General features: G+C 41.7%; 1 protein-coding gene across 1 annotated transcript in view; it reads left to right on the forward strand.

Moving 5' to 3' along the window:
- gmds (GDP-mannose 4,6-dehydratase) overlaps window positions 1-23194 on the forward strand; it is a 544463-nt gene that overhangs the window by 213045 nt on the left and 308224 nt on the right. Inside the window, exon 7 of the mRNA XM_080202776.1 lies at window positions 5648-5775. Coding sequence (XP_080058902.1) covers window positions 5648-5775 — 128 coding nt within the window. The remainder of the gene's footprint in view (window positions 1-5647; window positions 5776-23194) is intronic.

Here is a 23194-nt window from a genome sequence, read left to right on the forward strand (position 1 = left end):
CTTTATGTCAGTATGTCTCTTGATGTCTGCTTACAGTGGATACAGGTTATGTTGGCACGGAGTGTATAAGGCCAAAGAATGGTGCATAGATATGGGTTGGCATGCATTGGCACTGAGTTGACATGGGGATATAATGGACCATGGGGATGGGTAGGGGAACTGTGGGTGTGCCCAAACCATATGCACTGTAGCAGTTTAAGAAGGCAACTTCTCAAGAGCCATTAAGGATGGGGCAATAAATGTTGAACTCGCCAACAACACCCACATTTCATGCATGAACAAATAAAGAAGGGACCATTGGGAGTGGGAATGGGTTTGGGTTGGCATAGAGAGTATGATGGGCCATTGGGGTAGGTGGGGGCATGAGTAGGCATGGATAGGACATGGGGTGTTGGTGGGGATGAGATTGTGTGGATGGAGGACCTAATATTTAACAAAACAACAAAGTTGAAGAGAACCGGGGCAGACCTTTTAACCAGTCTATCTCAACACTCAGAGCCCCTACAGCTCACTCCAATCTGTGATCAGGAACAGTGGGACCAGCCTGTACCCTCCACCCCTACCCTTGAAGTGAAAATCACCCCATTCAAAGCACTTTTTCCTGAGGTGGGAAATTTCTTAACTCAAGCTCCAGCTTCAGGAGATGAAAACCATAATGTTTAGCCAGTCTGGGGTCAGAAAGAGATGTTGGATGGTCAGGTGAAATTGTGCTATTGTAGTATTGATAAATCAGGTTAAAACACAAGATGACATGGTTCTTGCTAATGACAAATGTGTGTGCATGTGTTAACAAGGCAAACCTGCAGAAAGGTTTGGATTGCTAATATACCTTCGGAAAACCATGGGGCAGCACAGTGGTTAACACTGCTGCCTCACAGCGCCAGGAACCCGGGTTCAATTCCGGCCTTGGGTGATTGTGTGGCAAATTCACACATTTTCCCTGTGTCTCCATGGGTTTCTTCTGGATGCTCCGGTTTCCTCCCACACTCCAAAGATGTACATGTTAGATGGATTGGCCATGCTAAATTGCCCCTAGTGTCCAAAGATGTGTAGATTAGGGATAGATGCGAGGGGCTATGAGAATAAGATTTTGGGGGGGGCCTGGGTACGATGCTCTTTCAGAGTCAGTGCCAATTCGCTGGGCTGAATGGCCCACTTCTGCATTGTAGGGATCCTATGGAAAGCCAAGTGATATTGTATGATTTAAGAAATTAAAATGAAGTGCAGCTATGCATTCAGTTCAGTCTAGTGAATACTGGAGTTGAACCAAACCTGAACAGAGGGCGTTCCAAGAATTACAATCGACCTTTCTAATATGAGTAATTGATTATCTTGCATCCAGAAGTTGGAGTGGCAACACCAACCTCCTTTGAAGTTAGAAAATGTTCCCTGGCATCTCCCAAGCCCAGTCTGGATCAATATAGCTCTTTGTCCATGTTGGCTTCTTGGTTGAACAACTTCATCACTGTTTAACTACTATCTATGCTGCTCTCTGATATGATTCAATATTTGGCTGCTAGGTCCAGTGTCCTTGGTTGCACTTGTATTCCCATCAGCAGTGGAAACCTGGTCGATTAAATGTTTTAGTTATGACTGATTTATGAAGATTTTCCCCAGACATGCTGATCAGTATTTTTCTGGTGAAAACTGAAACTTGTATGTAATATGCAAAAAGGAACTGTTCTTTCCTACAACAATACACTGAGTTACAGTCAGTGAATCAGTCAGATTCAGTTTAATTACAGGGGATTCCGGCGTGGTGGTACAGTGGTTAGCGCTGCTGCCTCATGGCGCCAGGGACCTGGGTTCAATTCCAGCCTCAAGTCACTGTCTGTGTGGAGTTTGTGCTTTCTCCCTATGTCTGTGTGGATTTCTTCGGGGTCCTCCAGTTTCCTCCCACAGTCCAAAGATGTGTGGGTTAGGCTGATTGGCTATGTTGAGTTGACCCTAGTGCCGGGGGATTAGCAGGGTAAATATGTGAGGTTATGGGGATAGGTCCTGGGTGAGATTGCGGTCAGTACAGATGCGATGGGCCACATGGCTTTCTTCAGTACTGTAGGGCTTCCATGATTCTGGATTTTTAACCAGTGTTATTCTGCATATACCAAAAAGTAAAATTAAAAGTTAAATTTAACTTCTAATTGGATTAAAGTTAACATGCAATTATTAAGCCATTTCATTTTATTTTGTTAACTTTGTTGAGGCTTAAAAAGATTTTAATGTAGATGATATTTGGAGAGGTTATGCAAAAATCCACCTTGTTGGTTTTCTTCCTCTGTGGGGAAAGGCACTCAGCTTCAGAACTATGACAGCAGAATTGGCTTTTATTATTCATTCTTGGGGCATGAGCATCGCTGCCTGACTAGTATTTATTGCCCACTCCTAGTTGAGAGTCAACCACATTGCTGTGGCTTTGGAGTCATGTGGGTCAGACCAGGGAAGGATGGCAGATGTCCTTCCCTAAAGGACATTAGAGACCCAGATGGATTTTTCTGACAATCAACAATGGTTTCATGGCCATTAGTAGGTTCTTAACTCCAGATATTTTCATTGAATTCAAATTCCACCATCTGCTGTGGTGGGAATCAAATCCAAGTCCCCAGAACATTAGCTGACTTTCTGGATTAATAATCTAGCAATAATATCACCCCGCATGAGGAGTGCAGTTTGCAAGGGGAATCACAAGTACAAACTTATGCTCTACCATTGAATTGAAAGGCAGGGAAATTGAAGATCCAGTGCGGTATGCCATTAAGTTTTCAGTTCTTTGAGACCCAATTGTTACAACTGAGGCATGAGATAGTAAGGTTGGGGACAGGGTTTGTCTTCTTGCTTGCAGAACCTTCATTGTTGGTGCACAGGTTCACTACAATCTGAAATGGGAGAGCGAAATGAGAGTGAGATGGTGTCATTGAGACAAAATAAGATATTTAAGCAGTAGGAAATCCACTTGGCTTGCTTCAGGATCATCTATCTTGCATACATTAGCTGTCATATAAGTCTCAGATCAAAAGCCTCGGGAAGGTTTCTCAAGCCTGCAATAAAATTGCACAAAGGACACGTTTATGTTGTAAAATGCCTGCCTGCCAGTACTTTTCTCCAACTACAATTATTGTGTGGCAAGTTGCCAATCCTTTTATTTTCATTTTAAAAAAAGAAAACAAATGTTGACGACGATATTTTCTTTGTATAATTATTATAGATTTAAACGGCCAAAAAATGAAACATTCACCAAAAATGCACGCTTGCAAAGTAGATTTTTAAATGAAAAATGAATACTTTTCAGCAAATGTACCTATAGGTTTCTGAGTACCTGCTGTTAAAAAGTGTTGACTTTGGCGGTGCTTAGCAAGCAAATGAGGTGTAATTTCTCTGATCTCGGTAGTCTATTCAGTCAGCCGTGGCATTCTCTGTGTCTGCCCTTTTTGCTTCCCAGCTGTGCAAAGCCATTGCTGAGGCGATCTTCCGCCAGAGTGTTGAACATCACCCCATTCAACAGCAGATGGCGGCTGGTAAAGAAATGCACTCACCAGGCTGAGAGTTCAAATTAGGTTCAGGAACAAAGCTAACTTGCCTCCTGTCGGTTAACCTGGTTTAACTTTTCGCTTATTCTAATGTAACTTCCAATTTAAACCTGAAATCTCTTGTGAATACGTTTCACCGATTGACATTTTTATTTCAAGTTTAATTGCTGCTTTCATGTATATACAGTGCAAGAAGTGGTAGGTATTTAGGAATCTGATGATCAATGTGTTGTGTGATTTGAGGCGGAATTTTCCCATCCCACTCGCTGCAGGAGTTTTAGCGGGTGGGACACGGACCTTGCAAAGATCCTTTGACTTTGGGCAGGATTTTCCGACCTTGGGGCAAGCACTGCCAAAAATCCTGCTCTTGGTGTCTGAGGGGGAAAAAAATTAAGCAAGTTTGTTGGTGGAAACTAATTAATACTTACAGGAAATAGACATTAACCGGACGGTTGTATCCTTCTTTACTTTCGTATAATACAAGCACTTCAGTTAATTAAATGGAGACTAATTCGGATTTTATTTGATTTATTATTGTCATGCATTGGGATATAATGAAAAGTATTGTTTCTTGTGCTTTACAGACAAAACATTCCATTCACAGAGTACACAGGGGAGAAGGAAAGGAGAGGGTGCAGAATGTAGTGTTACAGACATAGCTAGGGTGAAGAGAAAGATGAGCTTACTACATGATGGGTCCATTCAAAAGTCTGATGGCAGCAGGGAAGAGGCTATTCTTGAGTTGGTTGTAATGTGACCTCAAACTTTTTTATCTTTTTCCCAATGGAAGAAGATGAAAGGTTTAGGTAGATTGTACAGTAATTTGAATGCATCTTGTACGGTCCCCACCGCTATATTGCCTGTAGTTATTGTGGCCAGCTGTTTGTACCAGATTAGAAATGTGAGCTAATTTCCATGGATGTCAATGACAAAAAGCTGTTTATACTGTGGTAAAGTAATTTCGATAATTTGGATGGACTCGGATGCTCAATCAGCTGTTCACACCTAGTTAAGGTACAGTTACCTTGTGTCCTTAATGCTATGTCTCAAGTGTAAGGTTACAGTTAGCACAGACTACAGAAACATACATGGCTGGAAGAAGCAACGTAATGAGCTCCAGCACAAGAATAACCTTGTACAAAGTAGATGAGCTGCCAAAAATGAGGCAGCATAAGCTAGTACAGCAGCTCAGTCTACCGAAACCTGTTGTTGACTTAGAGACCGAATAAATAGTTGTTGCCTGAAGGAAGTGCCTTTTCCACTTGCCTCAATACAATAGGCAAATGTGCAAACAAAAATTCACACAATATAAGCAATAGGAACAGCGTTAGTATGTAACTATCTTTTTGAAGGATTAGTAATCTTAATTAACATACTAGTCAATTTGCCTATAAATATTAATGACAGGACTTTCTGGCCTTGCTCGCCCCAAAGCTGGTAAATCCCACCCAAGGTCAACAGACCTTTATGTGGTCCGTATCCCGCCCACTGCAACTCCCGTGGCAGGCAGGATGGTAAAATTCTGATCTAAATCACTTTTTCTACTTCGGGAAATGAATGTTTTCGTTGTGTTGTAAGCTTCCTAGCATTGGATTAGATTTTGCTACACAAATGTGTCTCAAGTTTTTAATTTGTGGCAATGTAGTGGATCATCAGGTCCATTGAATTTAATGCATTTCATTTTTTGTTCTGAGTATCGCTATTACAAGTTACTGGCTAATGTGGTTTTAAAATTGATGGCGGTTAGCAAAAAGGTTAAAACTTTCTATTTCTTAACTTTAAACTTCCTCCATTTTAAGCTGTAAAAATTCAGTGGCATTCTGTATTTGGCCTTTAGAGGTTGACAGTTGCATACACTTTTATTGCCTTGGCTCCTGAATTGAAGACATAAATAATGAATTAAAAATGATTAAGTAGTTTTGCAAAGAGGCTTGAGAAAGTTGTTTGCTGTGTAAATGGAACTCTTGACTCTTCGGTTTGAAGCTTCTGGGTTTATTCAACTGACAGATGATACCAAAAAACCAGTAACTATTAGAATGTTAAATACATTTTTGTTTCTATTTTGATACAGTTTCAAACAGCCGGAATAACTATACTGATGTTATCTGTTATCTCTCTTTCAGGGGCTAATTTCGTAACTCGGAAAATTAGCCGGTCGGTGGCTAAGATTCACCTCAGACAGCTGGATTGTTTTAGCTTGGGCAATCTGGATGCCAAGAGAGATTGGGGTCATGCCAAGGACTACATTGAGGTAGGCCATTGGCCAGAGGCTATTCACAAATAGTTCCCTGCCTGGATGATACGTTTCACGCATCATCTCAGAAAAACTGCTTGATCTGTATGGCGTATCTTGTGAACTTGTGCCAGAGCAGAGTTGCTAACACAGTGTACAGTCAATTACAGGCTAGGGAATTACAGTTCCATGGTGGGCTACCCTAGTCCTGACCTGACTAAAAAACAATCTTTCACTTCATCCTGCAGCTATACGTTTATGTTTTGCTGGTAACTTACTGCCAGAGGGTCATTTTGAACCTTTACAACAAATTCCATTTTCTCTCTCTCTCTCTTTCCCTCTCCTCTGCTCCCCCCAACCCGCCTCTGAAATTTGTCTCCTTAGATACATGTATAAACGTACAGGCACATTTGTATTTTACAATATATTTAATTTCATTTTCCATTCTATAGTGTGGAACAACTATGGAGACTGTTTAACTCCGCGAGACAGCAGCAAAAATAGTGTCTGGACTGGCTAGCTTGTTTCCCTCAGTTGGGTTCTGACAGGTTTCCTGTGCTTACAATGCTATTTCTGTCTTTTTGAATCATACATCCCTGGGACACAGACACTGGTTTTCCAGAACTATTTACGTAACTTAAACAGAAGCTAGAAACCTACAAAGCAAGAAAAGCTGACAGTTTAATAAGGGTGCGGCAACAAGTTTATGGTAAATGCCTCTGTGTGGGTTTACTTTCTATGTGAAAGAAAGCAGCAAATCCAGATGTCTGCTACTGGTAGTGCAAACACCACAGAACTTTATACTGATGATATATTTGGTTCCTACTTAAACTTTAATGATAGACTTAAACTGTGCTTTTTGCAAATGGTATATAGTTAAACCAAATTTTTTTATCCTATTAGAAAGGTCAGTATGCAATTAAAGATGGAGGGAGAAAATTACAATTTTACTTTATGCTGCTTTGTCACAAGTTTCCTGTGTTAAACCTTTCCTAGTACATGTGGTCTTTGGCATAAATGTGCTTCTTTGGAATTTTAGTGCAATCTGCATCCACCCCACAAGTTGGGGAAGGTTAAGTAATGAACTGAGCGAACATCTGATTCATTAGCTTGTATTAAACTCACCCAAGGTCTAATTCACTAGATTTATTAAATTCAAGATCTTTTTGTTTTTGCTGCCGTTTCATAATCCTAATGAAAATCTAGCACTTGTAAAGATCGAATGAGTCTGGTTTAAGATAAATGCTGTGGTTGCTAACAAATGGCAATGCAAGAAGCCAAAAAAAATACAAGAGCAGTCTTTTTTTTATTAAATCTGGCCAAAAGTCTGCGCTATTTAAAAAAAAACTCAAGTCTGCTCTGATCTTATCTGTAGTTTCTGCAGGATTTAAGGCTGCCCATGCCAGGGATATTTTACTGCTGAGTATCTAACAGTTATTTTTCATTCTTTTGAAGTGCAGTGTAAAGGTAGGTGAATAAACAGCAACATATTTGTACTATATTACTGGCAGTTGTAATATATTGTGACTGTGTTAGTATGCCATCTATTCACACAAGATGATAGATTTGGCTGTAACCATTCATTGACTTTGTGTGTATATGTTCAGAATACAGTTTTAGATGCTCCATATCTTTGTAGGGGATATTCTGCATGTTTTTGCTTTCAGCTGAGGATTGGTCCAAGGAAATAAATACTGAAGGGAAGCATTGCAGGACTTATGGGGACAGGGCGGGAGAATGGGATTGATTGGATAGCTTTTTCAAAGAGGCAGAATAAGCAGAATGACCTCCTCCTGTGCTGTATCATTCTCTGATTCAGTGTGAAAGCGGTGTATTCATGGCAGTGTTATTTGTGTATATGTTGGCTTCAAATTGCCTTTGAACTTCGTGGAGTTCTGTTACAGCCACATACTGCTTTCTCTCCCTATCCCTTCATTTAGAGGGAGCCTTGGATCAATCCTTAGCCGGAATCAACATGGACTTTTTTTTTATTCATTCATGGGACATGGGCATCATGCATTATTTCCAGAAGCATCAGTGTATTCAGGAGCAGAAATTCTTCCTGATTTCCCCCCTCCCTAACCTAGGTGTTGAGGATAGCAGAGAGTGTTGGAAAAACTCAGCAGGTCTGGCAGCATCTGTGGAGAGAGAAAGGGAGTTAACGTTTCTTGTCCAATATGACTCTTCTTCAGAGAACCTGGAACATTAACTTTGTTATTCTCCATTCAGATGCTGCCGGACCTGCGGAGCTTTTCCCAGAAAGTTCTGTTTTCTATTCCACATTTCCAGCATCCGCAGTGTTATTATTACATTGATGATTGCATCCCTCCTAAGACTCCAGTTGTAAATATCCAATTCAGCATAGCTTGAACCTTCTCAGGATGTTTCCAGTCAGTTTTTGCTATTCATTGCCTGAGTCAAAGCAGTGCTTCTGGATGCATCATTAAACATTCACTATTCAATGAAAATCACTTAATGGCTGTTTGGTTACTTTTAATCCTGATAAATTCTCAGGTCAAATTCCCAGGTCAATCTTCCTATACGAAGTCTGCTCATTTGTTTTGTCTTGACAAAAGAATATATAAAGAACATAGAGGTTTACAATTGAAAACAGGCCCTTTGGCCCAACTTGTCTATGCTGCCAGCTTTTACCATTATGCTAGTCCCAGTTGCCTTCATTTGGCCCATATCTCTCTCTACCACTCTTACCCATGTAACTGTCGAAATGCTTTTTAAAAGACAAAATTGTACGCACCTCTATTACTGCCTCTGGCAGCTCGTTCCAGACACTCACCACCCTCTGGATGAAAAAATTGCCCCTCTGGACCCTTCTGTATCTCTTCCCTCTCACCTTAAACCTATGCCCTCTAGTTTTAGACTCCCCTACCTTTGGGTAAAGTTATTGACTACCTTATCTATGATTTTATTTTATATTAAATAATAGTATTATATAAAATATAATAAAGAATATATTTTAAACTTAAAATACATACCTTTCTCAGTGTATTTTTATTGTATAGTTTCTGCTGATGTTTCATAACATATGGTAGCCATAAATTGAAATTACTAAGACTAGATTCCTTATGATGCTTGAAAGATGCAATTCAAATCAATTTTTAGTTGTGTTTGAGATTTTTAATGGATAAGATTATAGAATCTACTGGTTTTATCTGAATTTTTCTCTTACACTGGTAGAAACGATGTTTCCGTTTTCCAGCGTTGGTTGCCTATTACTTTTATTATGATGTTAAAGAGTGCATCCCTACTAAGACCCAAGTCTGTAAATATCCAATTCAGCACAGCTTAAACCTACTCATGGGATCTCTTACAGTTACATATAAAGCAAATGGGAATAGACATTGATGCTCAATTAACAATGAACTGTTACAATATAATCAGGTAAATTAATAACTGTTTACAGTTCTGTAAATCTCTTGCTGGTGCTATTGCCTTTCCCAATTCCTCTGTGTTAAATGTGGTAATGTCATTTACTTACATGATGATTCACAATGGAGTTCTGTAGTAATAGCGTATTCACTCATCTACAGTGCTTCCGGTTACTGAAAGTTTAAAGAAGGTTTTTATACTTTTGTTGGCTGTGTGTATTGTAAAGAAACATTTTTTTGTACTTTAATTTGTGTCTTTAGCATAATTTACCATTTGGATTGTAAAACTGGACTAACATCTTGCCATGGCACGTCCTCTTGCTTTATGCGGTTACTTAAGGTATGCAGCAGGATTCCATCCTTGAATCCTCATTTGGCAAGTTACACATTGGTCATAGAATCCCTACAGTGCAGGAGGGGGCCACTTGGCCCATCAAGCCTGCACATCAATCCCACCCAGACCCTATCCCCATAATCCCATATATTTATCCTGCTAATCCCCATGACACTAATGGGCAATTTTAGAATGGCCAATCCACCTAACTCACACATCTTTGGACTGTGGGAGGAAACTGGAGCACCCTGAGAAAACCCACGCAGACACGAGAAGAATGTGCGAACTCCACACAGACAGTGACCAAACCAAGAATCATACCCGGGTCCCTAGCGATGTGAGGCAGCAGTGCTAACCACTGTGCCACCGTGCCGCCCACATCCTCAGACATGAATCCGTAAACTTATTTCCCAGTATTTACAGGGAGACAGGCAGGGAGGATGGATTGTTTTTCATTACTGAGGAGTATGAGTAATGTGGGGGTCCTGACAGATTTAATAATAGAAGCTCATTTGATTTTTTTTAACCGTTTTCCTGCCAGCAATCAGCCAGATTGATAAGCTATCTACAGTGTTCCAATTCAGGCCTCTAGTGCATTTCCAATTATAATTGTTCCATCATTGATAATCATGCCTTCAGGTGCCAATGGGGGTAGGGGACGGGTAGTTGCCGGTGGAATTGTTGATGAAGTGTCAGATTGCTGGGGTTGGATTCAGGGGAGTGGTTGTGAGGTCAAATGATAATGGCGGGATTTTCATGCTTCACTCGCCCCAAATCCGGAAAATCCTGCCCAAGGTCAGTGAACCTTTCCATGGCTTGCCCTTCGTCCGCTTTGACTCCTGTGGTGGGCAGGACGGTAAAATTCACTCCAGTGGATCAGGAAGGTCATAAGAAAGGAAATAGGTTGGCCGCCAGGAAGAACTCCTGCTCCTCCTAGCCCACAAGCAGTGCTAGAAAGGCATTGAGCAGCTAGATCCAGCAACTCGCAGATCTCTCCAGCTACTGGATTTCCCAAAGCCCTGGGTGTGTGTTTCTTCTTCCCTGTGGAAGCAATCACTGTAGTACATTGGAGGTGTTACACCTTGGCAGATTCCTGTTAATGCTGGTGGAGTCTTCAAACTTGCTGTTTGTAAAATAAAGATATGGACAGAATTTTATTTCAACTGGACTTCATGCAATAAGGAGACTTGTAGCACATTAGATGTGCCCATTTATCAAAGAAGTTGATTTTGCCATGGTTCTTCAACTGAATCATGGCAGAAGCAGGCCTGAGGGGCTGAACGGCCTACTCCTATTCCTATTCATTATTAGCATCCCACTTCCAGGTTTCCCGACTCATCATAGGGGGCAGGAAGGATGATGCATCAAATCTGCCAAGGGAAAGATTCCCAATTAATGGATCCCAGCCTGGATGAGAGAGGTTGAACTGGAAATGGATTCCTGAGGCTGCTGCAACTACTGGGGGAGACCTAGGAAGGCTGCTCCCCTGGTCTCTACTCTTGCCTGGAGGTCCTACTGCAGGATCTGAGAGACTGCAATGAGTTGATGTTGCAAAAGAATGGGAGGAAGAGAACAATCCCTCTAACCAAACACCCATGCACTGACTGTCAAAGTAAGAATGCTAAAATGTTTCAAACATTTAGCTATTGATAATACAATTATTTACCCAACAGCTCTAAGGATTCCAAGCTCACTCACCAACAGAAATGAGTGAGATGACATCTGGAGTCTGACATGATGTCGCTTTTAAGAGATTTAACACCCTCCCCGCATTCAAATCTATCCCCGTGCCAATTAAGATTCTATCCTATGATATCTGGATATGAAAACAACCAACTCCACCATTGTCTTTCAACTCCCTCGCCGTTGCACAAGATTAATTCTTTGGGATTAAGCACCTAGGTACCTCGTGACCATGTGCTATATAAAATCCTTTATTTCATCTTTTCTTAATTCCTGTGTCTTTCATTTGAATAATACTTCTGATTAAATTGTTTCACTGTTGCCTGGCATAGACTGTTTCTGGAGGTTGATGGGAAAAGTTCCAGACGAAATTTGCGCCATTGATGTGACATGTGTATAGCAGCATTGCCCGCAACCCCACACAACTGAGCTGATCTTTGCAGTAAAAAACAGGAGGCATAATCCTTTAGTGCGGCTGGTGTTAAAGGCTTGAATTTAACCACCTTGCCCGTCACAGGAATTGGAGCGGGCGAGCGGCTGACAGTGGGAAGGTCCATTGACCTCAGGTGGGATGTTACAGTTTCGGGGTGAGCGAGGCTGTAAAATCCCACCCGTAATCTGAAAGCAAAAGACCTGAATTGAGCTCCTCCAACAGCCCCTGCTGTATGCTGAGTTCTTTCACTGGGTGGCGCGCTAAGATGGAAATGGCACAGGCCAATTTATTCTTAAATTTGCGTGGTGACCTTTCCTTCAGAAAGTGGTATTTTGATGTTTGCATACAGGCTTGCAACCTTCTTTACACTGGCTGCACACATTTGTGTTCTTTGAACGTCTGTTTGAGGATTTGGGCATCTGCACTTCATCTTCTCAGATGCTTGCCATCTCATTATCTGCTCAAAATTTATTTGACTTTGAAGTTACTAGAAAGGTTTGATGACATGTTCTATAAATAGAAGTGTAAACTATTTTTTCAGCTTTTTCCCATATTATCACCTGTTCTATTTAGTGTCTGCAAGTTTTTCATCATTGTTGATTAATCTGTGCTCTTTCTAAACCCCACTGTGATCCCTGCAAATGGTGATATCTTTCTACATTCAACAAGTTTACAGTTCCTAAAAATAAGCTGCAGAAGTTAACAACGGACCAGGCATTAGAGACAAGGGGCAGAATTTCCCCAGCTCCAGGGTGACAGGAGTTGGAGGTGAAGGGACCAGGAAAATACGAGGGTGGCAGGCCAGCGCTTGGAATTGCTATGGATTGCCACCTTCAGAGGAGTTAGCTATGAGGACAGATTGGGTAAACTGGGGTTGTTCTCCCTGGAAAGACGGAGAATGAGGGGAGACCTGATAGAGGTGTATAAAATTATGAAGGGCATAGATAGGGTGAACAGTGGGAAGCTTTTTCCCAGGTCGGAGGTGACGATCACGAGGGGTCACAGGTTCAAGGTAAAGGGGGCGAGGTTTAACTCAGATATCAGAGGGACACATTTTACACAGAGGGTGGTGGGGGCGTGGAATGCACTGCCAAGCAGGATGGTGGAGGCAGACACGCTGGGATCGTTTAAAACTTATCTGGATAGCTACATGAACAGACTGGGAATGGAGGGATACAAACGAACGGTCTAGTTGGACCAATGAGCACCGCAGGCTTGGAGTGCCGAAGAGCCTGTTTCCTGTGCTGTATTGTTCTTTGTTCTTTCCCCGGAGGCCTGGGATGCAAATTCCATTCTACGGATATAGGCAGGTAATATAAATCGTTAACGTTCCAGTCAGAGGCAATTTTGCAGCACCACTCACAATTAACTGGTGCGGACTCCTCTGCCACATGGGGAAATTGTTGACTCTATGGAGATGGTCTCCATGTTGCAGCCCGGGACTGGGGTTGAAGACTGACTCACCAAAAGTGGGGGTCCATAGGCAGATAAAGCACTCGCCATGGTCCCAATGGCCCACCTGGAGGGAATTCCCCCTCCAATCCGAAAGCTTGTTGTCAGCTTACCTCTGAAATATTTCATTATTTTTATGCCTGTGGCGGTATGCTCATGTCTTCTGACCTGCGCCACATTCCAGTGGGACGGTCAAAGTTGCCAGCTCCGAATTGAAATTGAATCAGGCATCGCGGGCAGGCAAGAATGAATTAAGACAGATGGGGGAAAAAATATGAAGAAATTATTTTAAAATTTGATATTTTTAAAATCTCCAACAACAATTGATTACATACTGTTTAAATTATTCCCGCTGGGCTGAAAAAATTCATTGAACGTTGCATTAACAACTATCATGTTGTTAAAATGGTTCTTACACCAATAATTGTGAGCCCTGATTTTCAGTGATGAATTTAATAGGCAGTGAACAGGCAAAGACAGCAAGTTCTTAAAAATGTCTTGGGATGCTAAGTGGATCTGCCCCTTGTGCATAGCATGGCTGGGATTTTTCCATTCACCCCCTTGCCCCGAGACAGGAATTCCCACCTGAGGTCAATGTCAAATTTTCCCTCCCACCTGTGGTGATGACTGCAGCAGGTGGGACTGGAAAATTTACTCCAATATTTTAACATATCTTGACCTTGCTGGCCAATTTGTGGATTCAGAATGGCGCAGGGCATAAACTTGCCATTATTTTTCCAGGAAGAATTTGGCCTGGTCATGGAGAAGAATTCCCCCCAACCCTTCACTCACCTCTCTGCTTTCCCCTTCCTTCTCCTTGTCTATTAAGCCAGACTTCCCCAACAGACTCCTCCTAGCCTATCTCTGACCTGTGTTTCTCTCCCATTTCCTGCTATGCCATCTCAGTACTCGTGGTGCCAGTGAAACCCAGCTACTGTTCCCATCAATCTGTTTACCATTCACCTTCCATTAAACCATAAGATATAGGAGTAACATTGGGTCATTTGGCCCATCAAGCCTGCTTCGCCATTCAATCATGGCTGATAAGTTTCTCAACCGCATTCTCCCACCTTTTTTCCATATCTTTGCTCCTCTTACTAATCAGGAATCTATCTATCTCTGTCTTAAATACACTTTATGACCTGGCCTCCACAGCCTTCTGTGGCAATGAATTCCATCAATTCGCTACCCTCTGTTTGAAGAAATTCCTCCTCATCATGGTTCTAAAGGGTTGTCTCTTTATTCTGAGGTTGTGTCCTCGGATACTAGTCTCTCGTACCAATAGAAACATCTTCCCCACGTCCACTCTAGCCAGGCCTTTCAGTATTTTGTAAGTTGCATTGAGATACCCTTCCAAACTCCATCAAGTACAGACCCATATAACACTCCTCATATATCAAGCTTTTCATTCCTGGGATCATTCTTGTGAACCTCCTCTGGACCATCTCCAGGGCCAGCACATCCTTCTTTAGATACAGGGCCCAAAATTGCTAACAATGTCAGCTTCCCAGCTCCCATTGTAGCTGACATTGTAACTGCTTTCCTCTCATCAAGTCCTGTCCCCTTCCTTCTAAAATATATACATAATCATCCTCTTCTTCAAAATCCCACCCTGCACACATTTCTTTCTTATAAACTGCCACACCACCTCCGATAATCCTTTCCTCTCCGTGTAACCATGTTGCCACTTGCCCTTATTTTCTTTTCCTCTGGTCCTGATTTTGACGGAATTTCTCAAAATGTCTTTACATCAAAGCCCTTGTTTTGATTAAACAACAAACATGTCTGAATGCTCGGATCAAATTTTGGTGATCCGAGAATAGCCCAAAGTTTGCCAAATCTGGAAATCAGTGGCCTGCTTGATAAATAATTGCACAATGCTCTCAAACAAATGGCTTCATTCCTCTGCTCTCCTGGTTATTACGAGGCTTACTGTCTCCAGTAACCTCCAAACTTGGAGTTAGACTTGTGAGGTGTACAGGGTTCCTTGTGTTTTGCTAATCTGCTGTGGTTGTCAGAGATTGCCAAGCAAAACAATTTAATTTAGCTTTTGCATTTGGACTTTGTATATATTATCACAGGATGAGCTTTGATACCTTCGTAAGGAGTCATTTCTTTCCTCTGTCCCAAAGCAAACACAAGCTATTGGTTAGGCACTGTTAGTAATTATCTAACATCAAAGAGAAAAATTGTATGTCTGCAAGTATTCTTTTTAAAGAAAAATGGAGGAAAATAAAACACACGATTGAAGAATTATTTGTTCGTTGACATAGCGTTCTCTTCAAATTAATTTGAACACAGCTCATCTTTCCAGGTGCTGGGTGTTTTGGAATATTTTTGACTAATTAGCTCAAGATGGAATTCTGGTTTAAAGTGGTAATATACGAGCATGTGAATGAAGAGGAGTAAGCCATTCGGCCCCTCAAGCCTGCTCTGCCAGCCAACGAAATCATGGCTGAACTGGCTGTAAACCTCAACTCCACATTCCCGTCCATACCAGTAACCAAGGGGGTTAAAAAGTTATCAAGAATTCTTCCATCACTGCCTTCAAAATAGTCAAAGACTCTGCTTTCACCTCCTTTTGAGGAATAGAGTTCCAAAGACTCATGACCCTCTGAGAGAGAAAAAAATTCTCCTCAACTCTGAAACAAAAAGAGAAAATGCTGGAAAATCTCAGCAGGTCTGAAAACATCTTTGGAGAGAGAACAGAGCCAACGTTTCAAATCTGGATGACCTTTCGTGAAAGCTGAGTATTTTGCTTTTGTTTCTGTGACTCTGTCTTAAGCGGGCGACCTCTTATTCTTAAACTATTAGCATTGGTTCTAGGTTTTCCCACAAGAGAAAACATTGTCTCCACATCCGTGCTGTCAAGATTCCTCAGGATCTTGTAGGTGTCAACTGTCTCCTCTTACTCTCCTAAACTCCAGTGGGTGCAGGTCTAGCCTATCTAACCTTTCCTCGTAAGGCTGGGAGTGGTGCTTACCAGCGCAACAGCTGCAGGTCTGACACATTGGTATTTCTGGCTAAAGTGAAAACCAGAAGAGGGAGACTTCTGGGCATTGAGAACACAGCATCCTGTAACAGAATGGTGCAAACTCAATGAAAGGAAGGGGCACCAGCAACTTGCATCACCGCACTAACCCTGTATTACAATAAGAAGCTTAGTGATCTCACAGTAAATCAAGGCATTGCCACCAATATACATTATTTGCCCATTCATGGAACCTTCATTCTGCTCCTCACCAATCATACAAAGGGGGCAATTTTCCCATTCCATCCGCCAAAGGAACCATAGTGGGCGGACTATGAAAGGTCAGTTACCTCAAGCAGGATTTTCAGGTTTTGGGGCCAACACAGCCAGAAAATCCTGCCCTTTGTCTCTTCCATGTGTGCCGATCAGGGAAACTCTATCCTGCAAAGGAAATCCTCTGCAGATATTCAAGCACTTTATTTATTTAAAACCTCTCTGGCAACTCATTGTTTGTTACTGACATGACAGTTGCTGCCATGTTGCATAATGCTGGGGTATATACACTCATCAGGGAACATTGTCTTTGTCCCCCACACCCCCTCATGATGTCTCTTCCCACTCTTTAAAAAAAAGGTGATCTATAACCAGTGCCACAAAACTACTTATAAAAAAGGATTTCAACAGCTTCTATGAATATATGAAAGGAAGGGGGTAGCTAAGATGAATGTTGGTCCACTGAAGGATGAAACTGGGGAGTTAATAATGGGGAACACAGAAATGGCGGTGACACTAAATCAGTATTTTGCCTCAGTTTTCATGTTGGAGGACACCAGTACCATCCTAATAGCAACAAGTAATGCAGAGGTTATAGAAAGAGAGAAACTCAGGACATTCATCAACAGTAGGGAAAAAAGTACTGAACAAACTATTGGGATTGAAGGCAAACAAGTCCCCAGGGCCTGATGGCCTATATCCTCAGGTCTTAAAGGAACTAGCAGTGGAGATAGTGGATCCATTGATTATAATATTCCAAAATTCCCTGAATAGGGGATAGGTTCCAGTGCATTTGAAAAATCCTAATGTAACACCCTTAATCAAAAAAGGTAGGGAGGCAGAAAGTAGGAAACTCTAGACCAGTTAGCTTAATGTCTGCTGTCGTGAAATTTTTGAAGCCATTATTAAGGAAGTAATAACAGGACATTTGGAAAGTCCACACTCATTTCATCAGAGCATGACTTTATGAAGGGTAAATCATATTTGACTAATTTGCTTGAATTCTTCAAAGATATAACAAGCAAAGTGGATAATGGGGATCCTGTAGATGTAGATTATCAGGACTTCCAGAAGATATTTGATAAGGTACTGCATAAAAGCTAAGGTCACATGGAATTAGGGATAATTTATTCATTTGGATAGAGGACAGGCTCATCAACAGAAAGCAGAGAGTTGGAGTAAATGGTTCTTTTACTGGTTGGCAACATGTAACAAGTAGTGTGCCACAGGGTTCAGTCCTTGGGCACCAATTATTTACAATCTATATTAATGACTTGGATGCAGGGATAGAAAGCACTATAGCTAAATTTGCAGATGATACTGAAATTGGTGTAATAAAGAATTAAATAATTTACATAATGGACGTGGATAGGTTAGGTAAATGCGCCAAAACCTGGCAGATGAAGTTCAACATGGATAAATGTGAGGTTATCCATTTTGGTTAGAAAAATAGAAAGGCAACTTATTATCTAAATGGAGAGAATCTTCAGTGTGCTTCATTGCAGAGGGATCTGGATGTCTTTGTATATGAATTGCAGGAAACTCGTATATCGGTACAGCAGGGAATAATGAAGACAAATGGAATTTTAATATTTATTGCTAAAGGAATAGAGTATAGAAGTAGTGGTGTGTTGCTGGAACTGTACAAGGCATTAGTGAGATCGCACTTGGAATATTATGTGTAGTTTTGTATCCCTTACTTGAGGAGGGATGTAGTTGCATTAGAGGCAGCACAGAGGTGGTTCACTAGATTATTTCCAGAGATGAAAGGTTTGTTTTATGAAGAGAGATTGAACAGTTTAGGCCTATGTTGTCTAAAGTTGAGAAGAATGAGAGGAGATCTGACTGAGATGTACAAGGTGATAAGGGGGATTGACAAAGTAGATGTGGAGAGGATGTTTCCTCTTGTCAGGTAATCTAGAACAAGAGGTTCTAGATTTAGGATAAGGAGTGGCTGATGTAAAACATAAATTACTTCTCTCAAAAGTTCGTGAATCAGTGGAATTCACTACCAGAGTGCGGTGGATGCCGGGATATTGAGTAAATTTAAGGAAGGGGTGGACAGATTTTTAATTAGTAAAGCTTTAAAGGGTTATGCTGCATGGGCAAATATATGGAGTTGAGGCTGAGATGAGATCAACCATGATCATATTGGCAGAGCAGACTCAAGAGGCCGAATTGCCTATTCCTATTTCTAATTCTTACGCTGTTAGATACTACTGGGGAAGCAACAGCACCCCAAAGTCTCTCAAGTGCTCATGAGGAGGAGATCTGAAATTGTGAGCAGGCGGAGCAGGGATTGCTAAAAGCTGAGGAATGCTCATTGTAAGTAATCTCAGCTTCACGTGCTTTTGCAGTCTATTACAATATCTTTACACTCGGGTGCTATTATTTCATGGGGGAGTTTCACTTTGTTCACAGCTCATCAAGTTCTTCTGTTTATCACAACATAAAAGATAGCTTGCAGGAAGAGACTGGTCAAGACCAATCTGGCACTTCTGCTGTGGAACTAGCTACGATTTTCCTCAGCAATTGACTTGCGCAAAGAGCAATACAGAGACACAGCTCAGACAGAAGTCAGTGGGTCTACGGGGACAGGGTGATGGGTGGGCCTAGGTAAGATGCTCTGTTGGAGACTTGCCACAGAGTCAGTGGGCCGAATGGCCTCCTTCAGAACTGTAGGGATTCTGAGATATTACATTAGATCCACTATAATAAAAAAAATCCAGTCATGCGTTAGCACAGTCACGAGATTGAACAGAAAGCCAGTGTCACCATTCTGCCTATGGACCCAAGAAAATCCAGGCTGGCAATGCTTAGAATGGTTCCTTCCCACTCACTCAGCACAAGAAGGCTGGTTTGTGACTGATGGAGATTTTTGATTCGAGGTGGCTGGCTCCTTGGCAACTAAACTCCCCAATTCCCAGACATGGGAAGCTGGGGAAGTGCCAGAGGTCAAGTTTTAGGTTTCCTGTACAACTAAGTATAGGACACACAGGGAGAGTCTACAGAAAGTCTGCTGAGATCTGTGAAGGGAGTTAGTTTTAGGACAGTGATGTTTCCCTCAGTAAGCGTAATGCCAACCATTTTGAGAAATTATTGTGCAGGGAAAGCACATTTAAGTGATGTTATGGATTTCTTTGTTATTTCTGTATTGGAGAGTGTGCTATAAATTAAGGTTTACATTAATATTACTGTTCATATGTTGTTCACGTATAGATAATACGGTATTCAGTTCAGATAGCAAGGGTTTTCATCATTACAAACACTTTACATTATCCCATGTGTAGATATAGGACACTAAATTTATAGTCTGAAGACATACTTTATCATGCACATTTTTTTTCACACTGAGTTGTTCAGGTCTGGAAAGCACTGCCTGGAAATGTGGTGGAGGCAGGTTCAATTGAAGCATTCAGGAGGGCATGAGATGAATGTTTCTATTCAGGTAATGTGCAGGGGTATGGGGAAAATGTAGGGGAATGCACTGAGCCACAATGCTCATTTGGAGAGCCAGTGCAAACAAGATAGGCCAATGACGTCCTCCTGCACCATAACAATTCTGTGATATTGTGAACAATTTTTTAATTGTTCACTCAAAGAGATGATCAGGCTGAGGGCTTGAGCTGGTTTAGGGCAAGACACCATCTTGTTCGAGGAGTCGTTCGAGATGTAGGCGCTATGAATGGCTGCCTGGAGGATCGCTAAGGGCATGATTACCACTTAATTCGTTTTCCTGCTACTGTTCATTAAGAAGACGGATGCTTTCCCCAATGCCATGTCCTAGCAGTGGCCAGTTACTGGGAATAAATTAATCACAGTTGGGGATTTTGAATATTACTTGAACGCCCTTTACTATTCACTTGCAAATTTTGAGGAGGACTAAGAAACATCAGGACACTTCCTGTGACACTGACTTCATCAATACTCTATCAACATTTATTCTGAAACTCTGAGGATTTCACCAAAAATGAGTGAGTTCTGTGTGGTTCAATCTATTAGACTCACCAGGAGGAAGTTGATGCTTAATCACGGACCTGACTTTGTCAGATGGCAGGGATTCAACTCCTGGAGAGTTGACACACGTCCCAGCTGACTCCAGCAGGCCCGCTGCCATGTTACGCTCAATTGATTGTCGATTGGCAACAGGTGGGACTTCCATCCATACTTGGGAGGAAGTCCCACTCACCCAGGCACAGCGCTGTAATGGCCGGAAGAGGTACTGCAGTGCCATGCCTGGCACTAAGTGTAGTGAAGATAAGTCACAAGGGCATGCCCTGGTGGTCATGAGGGGCTGACTGAATTATCAGTGGATAGGCTGGGGGAGGGGGTGTCCATGAGGGGAGGTGCACCCAGTGAGAAGCGGGCTTCCAATAGAGGCACCTCTCCTGCCTTTCCACCCGAGGTCAAGAATGTTAACTTTTTCTATTTTCCACCCTGAGTTATTCGGCACCTGCCAGCCTATAAATGAGACAGAGCAGGAAAGTTGCATTAACAAGGACAAGGGTGTGCTTTCTGTCCAAAGCCCTGTCCACCCACTGTAAAATTGCATCCACGTCAGAGTGGGTGGGATCCCAGACAGAATCCTGCCCATGTAATTTCATGCCATGTAAATTCAGGACATAGACATCTTGTTGGATATCCCTATTGGTCTGCAGGAGGAATGGGAGGAGGATCTGAAGGCAGATAGAGCAGCACCTACTGCTACAGCGAAGTGAACTGAACCCCTTCTCCCCTTCAAGTACAGGACACCCAAGAACTTACATCCTCTCACAAAATCCCTGAGCCATCCAGAAATGTGCCGCTGTGTGTCAGCCATCACTTTCCACACCTTCAGTGGACATGGATGCGTAAAGTCCACATATACTGCTCCAGGAAACTTGTGTTCAAGCACCATTCTAGTGCTGAACCTACAGGTCTCTGTTTTAACAATTAGGACCAAAATTGGCACCTGTTTTTACTGTTCCATCAAAATAACCTCAAAGTGAGCTTGACATTTGCAACATCAGAATTTGTATTCCATGTGAGTACAAAGACTCATAGAATATGAGAAGGTGATGGCCTTGTCGCATGATCACAAAACTATTAATCCAGAAACTCAGTTGATGTACTGGTATCCCTGGTTCGAATCCCACCACGGCAAAGGGTGGAATCTGAATTCAACAAAAAATATCTGGAATTAAAAATCTACCGATAACCATGAAATCATTGTTGATTGTTGGAGAAACCCATTTGGTTCACTAATGTCTTTTAGGGAAGGAAATCTGCTGTGCTTACCTGGTCTAGCCTACATGTAACTCCATGTGGTTGACTTTCAACCCTCTGAAATGGCCTAACAAGCCCCTCAGTTCAAGAGCAAATGCTGGCCAGCCAGGGATGCCCACGTAAAAAAAAATGTTTTATAACACAAATGTAATTAGCCATCTGTGATTGCCACTGTTGAAATATACTACTTTGACCAAATAAGTAGGTTGAAAAATCCCTGTATAGGAATTTCCGTTCTGCAACCAATAATAAGTAACAGCAACTCTGAATTTGTTACAAGTTCCTCTTTACCTGATCCATTTTTATTTAGCACCCATCCCATCCTTTCTATCTCAGTAACTTTGATGTCAATTAAATGGCTTACTTTTCCATACTAAGGACTACTATCTTCTCATTGGTGAAAATGACAGAACTTGATCCAAATTCCAACTATCTAAAGTCTCCAGCTTTATTTGGCACCCCCAGCGAACCTCATCCCCCTTCAGCTACAGAGGCACTTTGCCAATCAACTTTCTTAGCATTCAGCTCTGACCGCCTGTTCATCGACGTATTCCACCTGAATCTAACCACTACATCTAGTCGATCTTGATCTTGTTCTCCCCCTCCAGGCCCTCACTCTCTTACAGGCCAGTTTGCTATCTCTGCAATTTCGGATCATGAACTGAAACAAATCTGACAAGTGAAGTCTTTCAAATCTTGTTCTAAATCTCAAACTAATGGGTACGCCAATCTTTCCAAAATGCTGACAATCTTATCTTTCAATGTACTGTACCACTTATATTAATGTTTGGCGTTGTAATGACTGTGGTCACAGATAAGGGAAACAGCATCGCTCAATAGAGCATTGATTAAGAAAGAAAATGAATAATCCAATGAAGATAATTAATAAATTTAATAAAGCATTCTGCAGCATTTTTGGCAAATACGCGTATGAATTTTGCCCTGCACATGTCATTATTTTATGCGTTCTATTTTCACATGTGTTTTCCACAATTAGTGCACGATTCTAAAAGGCCCTTGTCTCACTGCCTTTACTGCAGGAAATAATTTGCTCTCAGTCGAACATTTTGGCCTGCCAAATTGTTGGCCCTAAATACTTCTGGTTCCGCTTCATAGCTTTCTCAGAATTTTTTAATGCGTGGTGCTGTCTTCTAAGCTGGGGTGCTTTGTGTCTTGGTATGTTTCTACCACATCCTTTTATGGATGAAAAGGAAAATAATACCAGTATGCTTTTTTTTTCTCTCTCCTTGCAACCAGAACGAAGACAACACAACATTTGTTTAGCCCTAAGAAAGGAAAACATAGTCTAAGTCCTGTCAGCTGCTTGGTCCATAATAGCACGTCGCGCTCTGCAATGACAGTTGCAGCGATAATAAATTTGTCACATCTTGTACGATTTTAGCAGAATTATTATTTTGGGATTGGAAGTTGCTCATGTGCACGTTATAAAACTGTGGAGATCCCAGAGAGCGATATTAAGTATCTAGCCCATCTCAAGAGGATAATGTTTTCCTGAAGTTAAGTTGAAAACGTATTGAAGTTGGCTTCCTTGCATAAAAAAAATAGTCAAGGTGCAGGTGGTTAAAAATTTAGTGTCCCATCGGGTAGGTAATGGGGCCTATATTTGGTTTTAAATTATA

This window comes from Carcharhinus amblyrhynchos, chromosome 2 (assembly GCF_965287045.1).
Source record: "Carcharhinus amblyrhynchos chromosome 2, sCarAmb.v2.hapA, whole genome shotgun sequence".
Classification (NCBI taxonomy): Eukaryota; Metazoa; Chordata; class Chondrichthyes; order Carcharhiniformes; family Carcharhinidae; genus Carcharhinus; species Carcharhinus amblyrhynchos.